The 15883-nt window shown below is 41.1% G+C and overlaps 2 protein-coding genes across 3 annotated transcripts; one reads left to right on the plus strand and one right to left on the minus strand.

The window, feature by feature from the left end:
- Positions 1 to 2119: 2119 nt before the first annotated feature.
- On the minus strand, positions 2120 to 11392 carry LOC146962047 (mitochondrial basic amino acids transporter-like). Of its 2 annotated transcripts, XR_015035198.1 has the most exons (5): positions 10940 to 11392; positions 6952 to 6995; positions 6549 to 6632; positions 2795 to 3900; positions 2120 to 2748 (listed from the first exon to the last, which is right to left on the minus strand). XR_015035198.1 is itself a non-coding variant. In XM_085770664.1 (4 exons), exons 1-4 carry the CDS (start codon positions 10965 to 10967, stop codon positions 3130 to 3132), a joined length of 927 nt encoding a protein of 308 aa, XP_085626790.1. In that variant the 5' UTR covers positions 10968 to 11381; the 3' UTR covers positions 2120 to 3129. The 2 variants fall into 2 exon arrangements, 1 of the variants encoding a protein (XP_085626790.1); XM_085770664.1 differs by having other exon boundaries at positions 2120 to 3900; positions 10940 to 11381.
- A 482-nt stretch (positions 11393 to 11874) lies between these two features.
- Positions 11875 to 15486, plus strand: slc25a47a (solute carrier family 25 member 47a). The gene is made up of 6 exons (XM_085770663.1): positions 11875 to 12121; positions 12909 to 12952; positions 13041 to 13112; positions 13222 to 13401; positions 14214 to 14478; positions 15162 to 15486. The coding sequence occupies exons 1-6, from the start codon at positions 12022 to 12024 to the stop codon at positions 15473 to 15475; spliced, it is 975 nt and encodes a 324-aa protein (XP_085626789.1). The 5' UTR covers positions 11875 to 12021; the 3' UTR covers positions 15476 to 15486.
- Positions 15487 to 15883: the final 397 nt, after the last annotated feature.

Genomic DNA, 15883 nt, shown 5'->3' on the forward strand with positions numbered 1-15883 from the left:
GTCATAACCAGATTCCTGCCAAGCTGAGGTCTTCAGTCTTGAACCAGTGACTGTTGTTCCCACTTATAACTAAACCTACTGTCATGATTGTAGTTTAAAAGCTCTTTTCTCCTGATGCTGCTGCTTTCAAAGTCAATTTTTGTACTTCTGTATGTTTAGACTCCTAGAATACAGTGATTCTGAGCCAAAGAGGGGCACCAGAGGTGGTTATGGTCTGTTGTAAAGAACAAAGGGACATTTTCGACATTCAGTTTGAAGCTGCTGTCCTTAGGCCACAGCTTATTGAACTACTGAACCATGCCAACAAATCAACAAACTGTGTCTGTTGCCATGGTTTAATGGGTACAGTTTGACCCAGAACACTGAGAATAGTACTGGCTGAAGAGCTGGTGTGAGATTTATGTAATTAGTACATCCATAAAAAGAAACCCGTGATCTCAGATAGTGAACTAATTCATTGTGTTCATATAAATGTGCAAATGCATTTGTCATTAATGTTGCACAGCTCCATAATGGAAATGTGCATGAACAACATTTTAACTGTGTTTGCATTAAGAAGACACACGGCTGCTGAATGTTTTTTTAATTTTTTTTATTTACCCATTTGTACAGATCCTCATTGACAAAGCTAGACAAATAGGTTAGATTATGTCTATGTTACAAAAATATCATGTCTCAGTTTTTCAGTTAAAATCTCTTCAGTGTAGCAGCTAACTCTAACTGATCAAATAGAGACTTCAAAAACTGTCTAAACTCAGACATCCAGGGAACCACACAACTAGACCGAAAAATATGTCATATGAATATATGTATATATTTACATTACCAGTCACTTCAAAACAGTCTCATACAGTAACATCCTGTACATATTGCACCTATCACATCAGCTGGGTAGAACATTAGCTGTTAAATAGCAATGACATGGATTAAGATGTGGTATGTACACCTTCCAGCCAGAGATAACAGTCACTGTTTAGGAGGTTCTGTTAATGATTTAAGCACAAGCAACTTTTACATACACCATCATCACTTTACATTCCTCTCCACTCTCATGTTTTCCCATCATCAAAACACTACGTGACCTTGGAGATTCTCTATCTGAGCAGCACTGAACAATTCAAACTAGTAACATTTCAGTTTAAATAACTGGATTGCCAGAAAACATTTCGCCCCTCTAATTCTGAGTTTCAGGACACCTGCGGGTGAATACAGGTGTGTTACATTCAACGCAGTAAAGGTTTTAGTGCATCTGTCATTTACCACTCTCCGGAAAAACCTTTCATACATGAGCCTTCATACACAATTGCGAACGATGATCGTAGTTTGACAAGTTTAGACGGAGCTCATCATCAGAGCTGATGAGTTATTGTTTTGATGAGAACTTACATGAAAGGATTTGCTGGGGAGAGACTTTGATTGCTTTACAATGAGAAATTCAACATTCAGGCAGAAGATACAGAGAGAAAATAAAAACATCTGATACTGACCACACACACATGCAGAAAGCAGACAATTCCCACTCATTAATAATAACTTGCACATTATCTAGCGAATACAGTAACTTAAACAAATAAATATGTTTCATCAAAGCCCCAATCCAGATGGTTAAATACAGTATATTAAATATCCGTACACAAAATAAACATCTTATATTTAGGGGAAAAAAGAGATCAAAATTCTGCCAAAGAGACACACAATTTTTATTCGATTACTTGTCTCAATAACTGGTAAGTCAAGGCAATAAATTAATTGTATTAATGATCCAACATTCTGCACCCTTTAAGTCCCATTTTGGAGGATTTGTCAAAGAATACATTTCTTTTTGTTGTTGTTGGAGCAGTTTCTTCCTCATACTGGAAGTGATCTGTTAGAAAACAGCTCTAATTTGCAGAAATCAGCTACAGTGTCCCCTGGTGGACAACAGCCACAGGTGCACAATAATATTTGACGAGGGACATTATAAATATTAGGTCATTTGTTGGCCTATTTAAATTAAAAAAAAGGAAAAAAAAGTCAATAAATTAAAAGAGGAAAAACTTAATAGAACTTTTAAAGCAACTCTGGGAACTTCTGACCCAACAACAGCAACTGTAACCGTATTGCGTACCGCTTTTATTTAAATATATATTAAATGTTCAGAAAATAAAATGTAATAGAATAATAAAAATAGAATAGTGGGGCAAGTACAGTGCCACATGAGGCACGACATATTCTGGATTAGGTCTTAAACACGGAGCAGAGGTGAAGTCACACTGATAAAACTTCACATTATTTGGTAAAACACAACATGCCAGACAGACAGACAACTAAACAAGACATGAACATAACGGCACCAACAACCCTGATTCACGCACAGTCCCCAAAGAGCCCTTCACACCAGTTGAGTGTAGTCCATTATGAGTAGTAACGTGCTGAATGGACTAACAGGTTTTTTTTTTTTTAGTGGCGATCAGATTATAGCTGCACTGATTTTGGTTTGCCAGCAGACAACCGTGGTAAAGTCTGCACCGTCACTCATGCTACATACTGTACATTCCTTCTCAGCTCCTCAGGGGATGCAGTTCAGGTACACACTGGTGCTTCAGCTTCCTTATGCAAAGTAAAAGTTTTCATATCATAAGGCAGGAAACGTGTTTCCAACATACATAAAAAATGAAATCATTTAAAACCAGTATTATATACAGGTGCAGTTAAACACTGCATACTTCAGGATACATTTCATGGAGATATCAACTTTCAGTGTCTATGCTGTATACGTAACCCAGCCACCTGCTCAGTATTGTGGCTCTGTAACAAGTCTAAAACCATTGGAGAGAGCACTCTTAAAAACCGCCGTTAAAAACTCTCTCCAATCTCAGATCTCAACTTTCCTCATCTCATTCCCTTTACAAGTTTGCACCTTCAGAGGCAAACTTCAATGTATAGAACTGCAAAAAATAAATATGTTTTTCTGTTGTTTTCTTTTTGAAAGGAAAGTAAAAACAAGCATTTGTATAAACCGGATATTTTCTGACTCAAATCTGGGAATGACTGGTCTGATGTAAAATGAGTCAAACAGTACTGGATGTGTGTTTTGTCTGTCCATGCTCCTGTAAAGTGCCCCGGTGTGAGGGTGCCGGCTCCGTGCCGTCACAGGCTGGAGGGCTGGGCCTGCTGCTGTATCTGGGCGTGGTGGCTCGGTTGCGCCGGCTCGCAGTCCTGCGGCCCCTCCGCCGCCTCCCGGGCGTACATGAGGACCAGGGTGACGGTGGCGAAGGTGGCGGCGTTGACGGGGAAGGCTCGTAGCAGCGTGGAGGTGAGGCCTCGCGTGAACACCATGTAGCCCTCTCTCCTCACGCTTTGCCTCACGCAGTCGGCGATGCCGCTGTACTGGTTGACTCCGCCCACCCCGTCGGCCTGCAGCCGCGACTTGATCACGTCCACCGGGTAGGTGGAGAGCCAGGAGGCGATGCCGGCCATGCCGCCGGCGAACAGCAGCTTGGGGATCATGTAACGGTCGTCGGGCTCACAGCCCAGGCTGCGTGTCAGCACGTCGTAGGCCAGGAAATACACCCCGAAGCCGGGCGTCTCGCGGATAAGCGTGGTCACCATGCCTCTGTTTACCCCCCGCACGCCCTCCCGGTTGTAGATGCGTGCCAAGCAGTCGAGGGAGTTCTTGTACAGCTTCCTCTTGGACTTCTTCTCTCCGGTGCCCTGCATTTGCATGCGGGTTTTGGCCAGCTCCATGGGGCAGCAGATGACACACTGGATGGAGCCCGCCGCTGCACCGGCGAGGAACTGGTTCAAGGGGGTGTCGTGTCCCAGCATGCGCATGGTGTTTCCTTGAACACCAAACACTATAGCATTGATGAATGTGAGGCCCATCATGGGAGATCCGATGCCTTTATACAAACCAAATACCTGCACAGAGGGTCAGAGAGGTCACGTCAGACGAAGTGTTTTACCACATCACTGTAAAATAAATTAAACATTTAAAGGTCCAGTGTGTAATATTTGACAAGGTTTATTGGCAAAATCTGAATATACTACCCATGAATATATTTGTGTACAGTGTATAATTGCTATTAAATAAAATTTGTTTGGTTTTCGTAGCCTTATAATTATTCTTTTATAGCAAGGGACTTGCTTTAAAAAGCGTTGCCATCTTGCGCCGCCATGTTTGTACGGCAGCCCGAGCTGAAAATCCAGCCAACCAGAGAGCGCATAAATAAACCAACGAAGAAGAAGATGGAAGGAAAGGAGGAGGAGGAGGAGGAAGCAGCGACAGCGAGTTAGTGGTTAGTCGGTAGAGTTATAAACGTGGAAATTTGCTAATGTGTTTGTCTTCAAAGGCCACCGTCACTTTGCCGAGGGGAGGGGTGAGCGCGAGCGACACAGTTTACAGACTGGACCTTTAAGGACTTCAACTGTGTCAGCAGTTTAAGATTTTATCAACTGCCCCCTTCAACATTGTTATCTACTATACCCTAACCTCTGCAACTGCGACAAACTTTCACCAGTTAGTAAAGCTACTGTTAACCTTTTTTATGGCTAAAACTATTAATAACACCGTTTTTGTTATCACTATATGAAAAAGATGGCTGCACTCCAGAACTACTAGCATCAGTAACTTCCACAACAGAACAAAAAGACTCTTGCACATCCCAAACGTACATGATACATCACTATATCAAACTCCTATGCAACTTTCCTCTCATTACTGTAGATACTCTGTAGCTTTATACAGGCACATCTCAATAAATTAGAATATCATGGAGGTCAGCCAAAAACCAATGAGATCCAATTTTTTAGGGGGTGGTTTCAAATGCGATTCAGATCCATTTCAATGTGAACGCCTCCGTTGCTCAAATAGAATTTTGAAGTGTCCTCTGTGTCACTCGCAGCGCGACACAAACAAAAACACAACAATGACGACAGCGCACGGACAGACACTGATAAATCATGCAGAATGTCTACTCCTGCATCTGTTTTATGCCCATGTATTGTTGTATTTATTAAAGTGCTTGTGAGAATCTGTGCCATAGACTGTGTGTGCCCGGCATGGATCTGTTTGTCCGCCTCTTTTCTTTGTCTTTTGTCTTTTAACGAAGTCTGGGTACTGCTATTGCCCCTGCGGGAGAAATAAAGTTGTCTGAAGTCTGACACACTGCACATTCCACTGGGCATCGCTAGTCTGCCTGCACCAAACGCACCGTTCCACTGTCGTTCCAGCAGTGATGGCCAGTTGCCTTGGTTGCTGTAGCTTCAATTAACAGACTTTTTTTTTGTTGTTATTATCAGACTATTTGTGCTGCAGCTCCACATGATTTGGGACAGAAACAGGCACCGATCACTGTCGTCTGTTTTGTTTGTTTGTTTGTTTTCTGGGTGTAGCCTGTTACCATAGAAATCAATGTGGATAAGAGACACACACAACATGCAACATGTAATGTGGACTGTCAGTCAGTAAGATCGGATTCTGATCAGATTTGCAAAAAACATCTGATTTGGACTGCAGTGTGCAGGCCTAAGAGACCAAGTGAAGGCTCAGGAAGGCTTTGCAGGTGTTTGAGTAATGAGCTGATTAGAGTGTGACACCATTAGGTTACAATAGTGAACTTTTCTATACTACTATAGTTTGATTTACTGAATTTGGGGTTTCCATTAAATGTAAGCCATAATCACATGAAATATTTCAGTCTGTGTGTAATGAATCTATATAATACATGAGTTTCACTATTTGAATTGAACTACTGAAATAAATTAACTTTTCTGTTATATTCTCATTTACTTGTACAGGCCTCTTAGTGTGATCTAAAATCTATGCCCCATTTAGCCTCTCCTAAAAGCATAATTTGTGCTGCAAAATTCAGGGGCAGACACATCCTATAATACTTCTCGCAGCAGAAGTGCCTGCAGTATAAATGAGAAAATGTGAAAATTCGGAGTCCAGTTTCTCCTTCATTTTTGAGTGATCCGCTAGGAGACTTATTCAGACACCTAGAATAACAAATCCAGCCATGCAAGTTGGAGTTTTAAAGTTATGTCTTAGGCTGAAAATTGCTTTTTATTGCCAGAAACAAAAGGCAATGATGTATGGGGGAAAAAAGTCACTACAGTTACCTTAAAAATAAAGGCAGCGAATGAGTCTGAACCAATTCAATAGACCTATATCCCAGCTCTGAGTGTCCCTAACTCTGGCCTCACAGCTTCAAGTGCCCCATTCAGTCACAAGACCAAGGGTGTCTGACATTACTCTAGCACCAGGTCACTGTGCCCCCGCTGACTCCAAACTGCCGGCCATAGCAGCTGTTTCAGATCTCACTCCGGCACAGACACAGCTTTACAGGCCACAAAGGAAGATAAACACAACAGCAACAACAATCACTTACAGAAATAAATCCCCCTACATATTCCATTTCATCCCAAACGCTGAGGAACAGTCACACACAGCAGTTCCAGGTGGTTCACCATGCAAACATCCAGGGTATAACATCACATCAGTATTCAGGATCATGTCTGCATCACAATGCCAGCATTAAATTTGTATGGAAAATAAATCCACCTACCGACTCCTGCCGTATAATGGACTGGAAACAATGGTATGTCCCGCGGTACAGCGGCTTATCAACACTTTGGACCTGCAGCCTCACCTGCAAAAAGAGGACACCACTCAGCGATGTGTTACACCCTGACAGACTGAACATGTTGCTATGGGAGAGCAAACAGGTTAATGACTTATGACCAACGTTCAAGTCTATTTGTTGTAAAAAGTTTATCATTATGAAATAGAATAGAATAAAGTTGTCTTAAAAAGTCCTGGAAAAAAACAACAACATATAAATGTTCATAAAAAGTTAACTGTTTGTATTTTTAATGGTGCATGTCCACATAGAGAATTGGTTTTACAGCTTTCTATTTGTTTTAATGAATTGAATTCAACTGTACATTGAAAAAAGAAACATTTTCTACCTTAACGGTGTCAAATGGGTGCCCAACCAATACTCCAGCAGCACCTTAAGGACAAAAGATAAAATGAACACTTAACTCAACATAATTTATATCATAAGTTTCAAATGCAATCACATGCCACTTCACTTGAACAACCTGCTCACACACCCTCCAGACTTGATACTTGCATTTTTAGAAGTTGACTGTCATGTACGGAAGTCTTTCAGCCATTTATATTAACACTGACGTTCATCACCTTCCTCTGTGATAGCTCAACTGGTTATTATCGCTGCTCGTGGCCCATATAGTCTTTGTTTGACTTGTCATTCAACCACATCAGGAGCCAAAGAAAGCTTACAGCTGTTCTGTCATGAAGGATGAGGTGTGATAATCTTTTGAACGTGGAGATAGAAAATGTTTTTAGGGCTAATTCTATTTACTTTCTTACACACCATGCCAATTGCTGCATCTAGAATGCCACTGAAACAACACACCCCCTCAATGTAGACCCATGTATTACTTAAAGCAGGGCATATGCCTGTCTGAGTGCAGCGTACACTGAGACACACTCTCTGGTTGTCCTTCTAGCAAGTGTTAGACTCTTTGCTGAGTCTACATTACCCATGCACACATGCCATTAATTTTCCCTGGCATTGATATTCTAAGAAATCTGAACCCACTGACACATCAGGCTGAATATATCAGTCTCTGGCCTATCTGAGCAGTCTTTGAAGGCCAAGCCCGCTGCTGGCGCTGTTGTGTAATCACAGAGTACGCTGCCATCGCCTCCAGGGTAACACTGCCTTACTGAGCCAGGGCCAGTTCACTGGGCATCATCACCTCCTAAAACTTTCTTTAGCACGCCTTTGAAACTTACATAATTTGGACTTTTGCAGCACATGTCCATGTTGCGATGCCAGTTTGGGCTTCTTACCTGAGCCCATGCTGAAATCTAGTTAACCCTCTATTGCATAGTGTTGCCATATGGCAACAATTACTTTATCTTCATTTTTCTAAAAAGCTATGATATTTTTTTTTTTTTTTTTCAGTTAGGTGTGAAAAGGGGGGTTTTACTTTGAAGGACAGACAATTTATGAGGTCAAATTACCAAGATATCCTGTTTGCCAGTCCCTTTTGCTCATGGACATCTGCCATGTAAACATCACTGTGTGGGGCTCCCGAAGACTGTCTTTTATTCAGAATTTTGGAAAGTTTTCATCAAATAAAAAATTGAAATCACTATCTGGGGAAAGTAAACGTTATTTTTTTAACATTTAATTCAGTTTTGATGTAATAGTATTTTTGTAATATGCTAAAATACATGTGTTGCCATATGGCAACAGTATGCAAATATGGAAAATTCCTGGTGCATTCAACGCAATGGAGTCCCATTGACTTGCATAGCATGAACCTACCCTAAGACTATGTTTACAACCTTTTCTTATATTTTAAAGGTAAAAACATTATATTTTTTTATATTTTGTGATTAAAGGTATTTTGTAACATATTATCTAAATGGACTTGCACTTATATCTTCTAGATAACTGAATGAAATAAAATAAAATGAGTGATTCAATGTACTTCATTGAGACGGGTTCCAGGTTCCAGGTTCTCAGACATTTTAGATAACTGTTGAAATTATACAATGTTTTTATTTTATAAATGTTTGTTTGTTAGTTTTGGTTGAGTATGAGATGGATTTGTTGAGTTTTGCTTTAAATAAAATTAGTTTTTGGTCAAAAATGTTGATTTTATGGGACTTTCCACGATTGCATATTGTTGCCATATGGCAACAATTTACCAACGACCCCCCCTTTACAAAAAATTTAAGATTTTTTTAAATATTTCTGTTATTTAGATAATTTTAAGTAATAAAAACATGCAAAACATTTTTTACCATGCCTTAGTAATATTTCATGCAATAGAGGGTTAATAACAACTCCCAGGCTGCTCACACAAACAACATCAATAGAAAACTAACGCTTTAAGAAGCACCTATAGCCCTAGCAAACCTGCCCTCTTCTCCAACATGCCATATGAAATATAACAGGCAACATGACTACGGCTTTGCTCTGTTATACTGTTTCTGTTTCTGTTTCTGTGGGGTCCTTTTAACTGGTCTCAAACTGTTGGCCCCCCTTACAGCAGACTTATGTACAATAACTGCATCCCGTGGTTCAATTATTTGCCATGAATTCATTTTACTGGCCTATATGGTCGATTAATAGATTCTAAAATGATTTTCAATGTATTAAATACTTTTTAAATTTTTTTTTAATTACTACTACTACTTCTTAACCATTACCTTATTATTACATAAAACTTAGTGCCCACAGGTTTACTCATTTAGCCTATACCAAGTATTGCCACAATTACTTTCATCATGGTCATTATCTTAATGAAACTCTCTAGTCTCAATCAGTGTTTTTCAACCTTGGGGTCGGGACCCCACGTGAGGTCACCTGGAATCAAAATGCGGTCACCTGAAATGTCTAGTAATTGAAAAAAAAAATACTGATAAAAATATTTTTTTAACTTATTATTATTCTTTTGAAAATTATGATTAAAAACACCACACACAATCCTAAACAATTGTATTCTATAATTTCACGTTCTTGAATTTAAGAATCGAGTTAAAAAAAAATGCAGCATATAAGAATATCTGAGCTGGAGCATCTTGATTGACAGCCACGATCACGCGACTGCACATGATCGCAGGGTCGCCAGAAATTTGTGATGTCAAAATGGGTCACGAGCCAAAAAAGGTTGGGAACCACTGCTCTATCATGACTGAAATTGTGACAACTGCAAATCAGTTTAGACACAGTTGTCAGTGTTATGGTTTAGGTCAAATGTTCTGTTGTTGTTGTTGTCAGACACTGTTGTATGATTAAAATATAATCACAGGCATTAATTTGTGGGAAAAAACATCAACAAACAGAGCGGCAGTGCGTGGCCCACCGGGGTGACCACAGTAAATAAACCACAGCAAGTTAATCCTACATAAGCACCTGCTTTGTCACATGACACGTTTGTAAAAAAAAACAGCCTATCAGAGGTGAGACCCAGGACCTAAGCCAGGAAAAGCACACAAGCAGGCATCTGTCTAACACAATAATGAGCGGTCATTGACCTTAGAGTACTGGCATGATCTGAGAGCAGGAAAACAAGCAAAGGAGAGGATTGCATCATAGTTGTAGTAACAAAACAGTAATCTTGTGTGTGTTTGTGTCACTAACTATCTTTAAGCATCCCATTTGACTGTAGATGGTTCCCCGAGTTCAACTACACCGTGAGAGGGAAGAAAACCACATGGTCTGTCACAGCAGAGAAAGCATGGGATTGGTCTGTCAAGGGGTGTGTACTGATTCATCTGCCCATGGCGTGTGAGTGTGTGTGTGTGTGTGTGTGTGTGAGTGTGGAAACTTTAAACAGCCAAGCCGTCCCAGCTTGAAGGCTCAGGTTGCACTTTGCACTGTTTGCATGCTTTCAATTCCCTATGGGGTGAACAAGTGACACCAGGGAGAAGTGGTGAAGGTTGGGACACCCTCTGAGCAAGCACTTCCCTGAAACAGGCCTGGGACGTCCAGTTACATTCAAAGTGTGGCATAATTAAAGTTAAGCAATCAAAAAAACTATTACAGAGGAAATGAACATAATTTCATCATTATCAACCTGACTCTGTGGCTGAGACTGGAGAGGGAAAAGCCACTCAGAGGTCTATCCAGTGTCAAAGTCTGCCACCAGGTCAAATGCAGTAACAGACTGTGTTGGCTTTAGTGTGCCGACCTGCGGTGGAATTTCAGAAATGCACTCGTAATCTAGTGATAGAGTTGCATCACATTACTGTGGGTGTGTTGCTCAGTATGTTTATGATTAGGTCCACTAGTCCTAAAAGGAAAACCCTGCAGTGGCTCTGTGCCAGCTGTACTCATCTAGGCAGTGATAACCTCTATGGTGATAACTAGAGTGAATGGATGTGGTACAAGTGCAGCAGCATCTAACTTACCTCCGATGCATCCAGCAACGAAGTCCATCACCGCTTGTCAACGTCACCTGGCTGTGGGATGACTAGATAGTATCTAATGGTAAGTGAATAGGATTCAACGACTATTTCAAAACGCTGCTGGTTCGTTTGTTTTTTTGTTTTTCAAGAAAACTGTTCAGTTTGTTGTAAACCTGACAGTAACAGTTACCTTTTTAGTCTATCTACTGGAGTAATTGACACTTTCAGTTAGCCTCTCTCTCTCTCTAAGCTAGCGCTGGCTAGCTTGTGGAGAACTGACAATCTACAAATAATGACAGTTTAGCTTTCACGGAGCAGTTATTTAGCTTGCTTCCTGTTTATTCGAATAATTATCTCCCTTCAGCTACAGCCTCCAAGAACCGCTGGACCGTAGTGGCGTTTACAGTCAGCACGGGCACCCGCTCCGCTGTCTCTATCAAGGAGGTTTATTTCTGTAGCAGCGAGCTAGCGACGTAGGAAGCAACTGGCAGGGGGCGGGCTCTAACCGGCGTCGGGTCGAGTTTCTGTCCAATGAGAGCTCAGAGATAACGCCGACACCCCACTTCCTGTACATAATCCTCGTCCCTCATTGGCTGCAAAACTCAAGGGCTCCCAATGTTGAAATGCGTCATAAGAACTGTGTGATGTTTTGCTTTTGCATGACTGTCCACAGAGCCTCGTGTCAGAGGATGGAGGCAGTTTTACCACCACTCAGTTCTATTTTTATGAAGCTCGTTTACAAATATTGCAGTTTTTATTGATACATATATAGTTTTTAGGAATTATGTCAACTGACACTCGTATCAAGCCTATGTCTATGGTTTAAAATGTTGTCATTTTATTGTGTAGAATTCAAGGTGAAAACCAAAATACTTCTCTTCTATGTCATCTTCGCTACACGGAGTCTTATGGGTCAACCACGTTTGTAGACAGTGGATTACAGTGGTAGATAGCTTTCGGCTATCTTCGGGTAAAATCGGAACCAATGCTGTCGGTCGGTGGTGGACACTGTTTGGCTAGCATCGTGACACTCCTCTCTCGCGTCACGTAACAGCAACACACTCAAGGTTATGGTTATGTAGCACATGCCAGAGGAAGAATGGGCTCACACCTGTAAACCGTCCACCGGTCAGTCTCCATCTGACAGGATGCACCTAACCGATTTTGTGTCGGGATCATTTGCAGGTAACGGCGATAATTAGCTGTTTCTCAGTTAACATTAGCCTGATGTGTTTGCTACTATGCTAAGTTAGCTACTGTAACGTTAAGTGCACGGTGCGATGACAACATGACAGCATGCATGTATGACAAGTGAAGCCTTATGTTAGCTTTTATATGTCTGTTAAAGCTATTTTTACTGTCACTTTAGTTTATATAGGCATATGGTTTATCTATAAACTATAGCTATTTATTTAGAGGTTCATTGGAGTAGCATGACTGAGAGTGACACATCAGGGCTTCCATCTGTACACTCAGCATATTCTATAAACTGCAGAGAACAGGGTTGAAATGTTTCCATTTCAGTTTGGAGGATACATGTTTTCCCTTTGGTAAAACTTAAGTTAGTAATAATAAACTAATAATACCAATAAACCAATAATAATTACTGTTTGATTACCTAAATAGTGGTAACATTAAATTACTTGGTAATAACCATAATATTTTAAATCAAAGGATCTGAAAAACAGCCATAAGTAGATCAAGTTGCTGAGACCCATACTTATATAAATAATATTTATTTTTTGTTTTTATACATGTTTGAAATCATAAAAAGGTCAAAAGATATTTAAATGTAACATTTGTCAGCACTAAATCATGCCTGATTTAAAGATTTTAAAGAGATATGCAATAACTGATCACATCTGACCTTCCTGCCAGCTGCACATAACAGACTTGTAGTTAAAGCACACTGGTTTGACCATGGCTGTGTCCCTGCTGTCCTTGATGCTCTCTTTTCTCTGTAAACACGCAGGGGCTTGCGGAGTGGCAGTGGGCTACCCTCTGGACACTATAAAGGTACAGTAACTAAGATCATGTCCTGGAATATTCAGGATTGTTGTGAATCAAAGACATGTCATTTTTACACCATCCTTGATCTTTGTAGGTCCGGATCCAAACTCAGAAACAGTTTACTGGAATATGGCAGTGTGCTGTAGCAACATTTTCAAAAGAAGGGGTAAGTTTTTCCTAGGCTTGCTAAAAAAAAAAAAGTTCACAGTCCCTAATAGTGTAGGTGGTTTTGTAATAGTCCTGCCTTGTTTCTTTTTTCTCATGCGTGTCAACAGGTACATGGGTTCTTCAAAGGCATGTCCTTACCCGTCACCACAATCTCAATGACGTCCTCAGTGGTGTTCGGCACGTACAGGAACTGTCTGCAGTGTATGAGCCAGCTGCGAGGAGGAGGTGGTGGTCCAAACACCAAACTGGAAGTTTTCCTGTCTGGTATGGCAGGTGGTATAGCTCAGGTAATGGAAACAATCTTATAAACCACCAGGCTGTTGAATCATATGTATCAAAATAATGTTTATTTGTCCTGCAAATGTGATGACAAATCGTCAAAGGGATAGTTCACCCAAAATTCAAATTTCACTCATTATCTACTCACCCTCATGTCAACTAAGAGCTGTGAGAATTTTCAGAGTCCTCCGTGCCTTCTCGGAGTTACGGGGGGGTCCGCACAGCAGTATTTGTCCATATAATGGTTGTGAATGGTGCTCACTTTTCTTCGTTCAAAAAGACACACCAAAAAACATCCAAATACCTCCATGCTGCTTGTCTGTAATGTCCCTCTTGTGTTGAAGCCCCGACATTAGAAATTGTTCCGCAGAAGCAGTGAACTGAGAACTGAGACTCCGCTACAAACAAGCTTAAAATACAGACTTATTAAATTTTTTTTGGAACAATTTCTCATGTCGGGGCTTCAATACAAGAGGGACATTACAGACGAGCAGTATGGAGGTATTTGGATGTTTTTTGGTGTGTCTTTTTGGACGAAGAAAAGTGAGCACCATTTACAACCATTATATGGACAAATACTGCTGCGCGGACCCCCCGTAACTCAGAGAAGGCACGGAGGACTTCTTGGGTGAACTATCCCTTTAATACAATGTAGGTTTTCATGTGTATTCGAATTGTAAAAGATGTGCTTCATCTAAACACACAAATAAACTTAGCCTTTAATTCCCAGATACAGTATGTGTGCAGCCTTACGGATAGTTGTGGCATCGTTTGTCAGGGTTTTGATATATCTGACAGTCTTCTTATCTACCTCCAACAGATATCAGTCATGTCTCCAGGTGACATAGTTAAAGTGCGACTACAGTGTCAGACAGAGTCCAAGCGAAGAGGAACCAACTTGCCCAAACCTAAATACCGCGGTCCAGTTCACTGTCTGCTGAGCATCATCAAAGAGGAGGGGTTCCTGGGACTGTACAGGGGAGCTCTCCCTCTAATGCTGAGAGACGGCCCATCATTCGCCACATACTTCTTGACTTATACCACTATCTGTGAATGGCTAAAAGACAGTGGCAAGAAGAGACCAGGTGAGTGAAGTCTACATCAACTTGCCACCAGGTTCTTTGTCTTGTTTCTTTTGTGTGCTTATGCTTAAGTGGTTAGACTGCTCTTACAAGTTGGCCCATAGCAGCGAGTGTCAGTGTTAGCGTGCATGTTTTCAGATGTTTAATTACATGAGTGAGTCATCTGGACAACTCTAAATAAACATCAATCACAATTATTGTTTTTTTTTTCCTTCTAGTCATTTGACAGTATTTCTGAACATGAACCTCTTTTCTTTGGCTTTTTACGCTACGTAGGTTGTTGATTTTTATGTGCACAGATATTTTACCTGGGGTGGACAGTCTATTTATTTATTATGTTGTATTTTTGCTTTTTAGTTTGTTATATAGTTTTCATTTTACTGTATACCACTTTGGAAACCTGTTTATTTAAATTGTGCTTCATAAATAAAATGGATTGGATGAAATTATTTTATCACCAGGCCCTTTCCATGACAGTAAACCCAACCTAGTGCATAACTCTTGGGCATTACCATTGTTTAATGCATTAATGAACCCAACCAAGGCAAACAAGCAGTTCATAGTTTAACCCAAGGGTGGGAAGTTCCCATTTTATCACAGATTACTTGAGGATTAAAAGGACAATTTAAAACTTAAAAGGTGAGCGTTTCTTTATCATCAGGGTTTTTTGTTTTGTTTTCCTTCAGATTGGAGTGGTGTGATGCTGGCTGGTGGAATAGCAGGGATGGCTGGTTGGACTATAGGAACCCCCATGGACGTGATCAAAGCCCGCCTTCAGATGGACGGCGCTCGGGAGACGAAGCGATACAAAGGTTTTTTCCACTGCATCTCTGAGACGGCGCGGGTGGAGGGGGCCGGCGTTTTCTTCCGGAGCTTAGGCATCAACTGTCTGCGCGCGTTCCCCGTTAACATGGTTGTGTTTGTTACATACGAGGTTCTCACCAGTTTCCTCCAATCTGGACCAGACGGCGTTGACCAGCCTCGGCTGGGGCTGGAATAGTATCCACTACCTCTATAGCCGCGTTTCCACTGCAGGAGTTCCTGGTAAAAGGAGGGGGTAGGAACTTCTACAGGAACCGTCCTCCACTCGGCCCTCTCGGTGACCGTGTCTCCACTGCAGACTTTCTTTTTTTAAAAATCCCGTCTCGATCGTCACGTAATCCCGCGATCGCCTATTTACCACTCTTGTTTTCTGTTTTTTTACCAGGCCTACTGCTACTCTCGTCTTTTACTGAGTTATTCTCTCTTTTTTCCGGCCGTTTTTAGTAACGTTGGGTTGTAAAAATGCATCTTATTTTGGGGCTTTCTCTTAGCGTCACATGAGCTTTGAGTCTGACCAATCAGCACAGAGTAAATCTCAAGCCCCACCAGGACTTCTTCAGGGCCGATCTGAGTACCTCCCCCCAGG

This window comes from Trachurus japonicus, chromosome 24 (assembly GCF_045865225.1).
Source record: "Trachurus japonicus isolate A0001 chromosome 24, Traja_1.0".
NCBI lineage: Eukaryota > Metazoa > Chordata > Actinopteri > Carangiformes > Carangidae > Trachurus > Trachurus japonicus.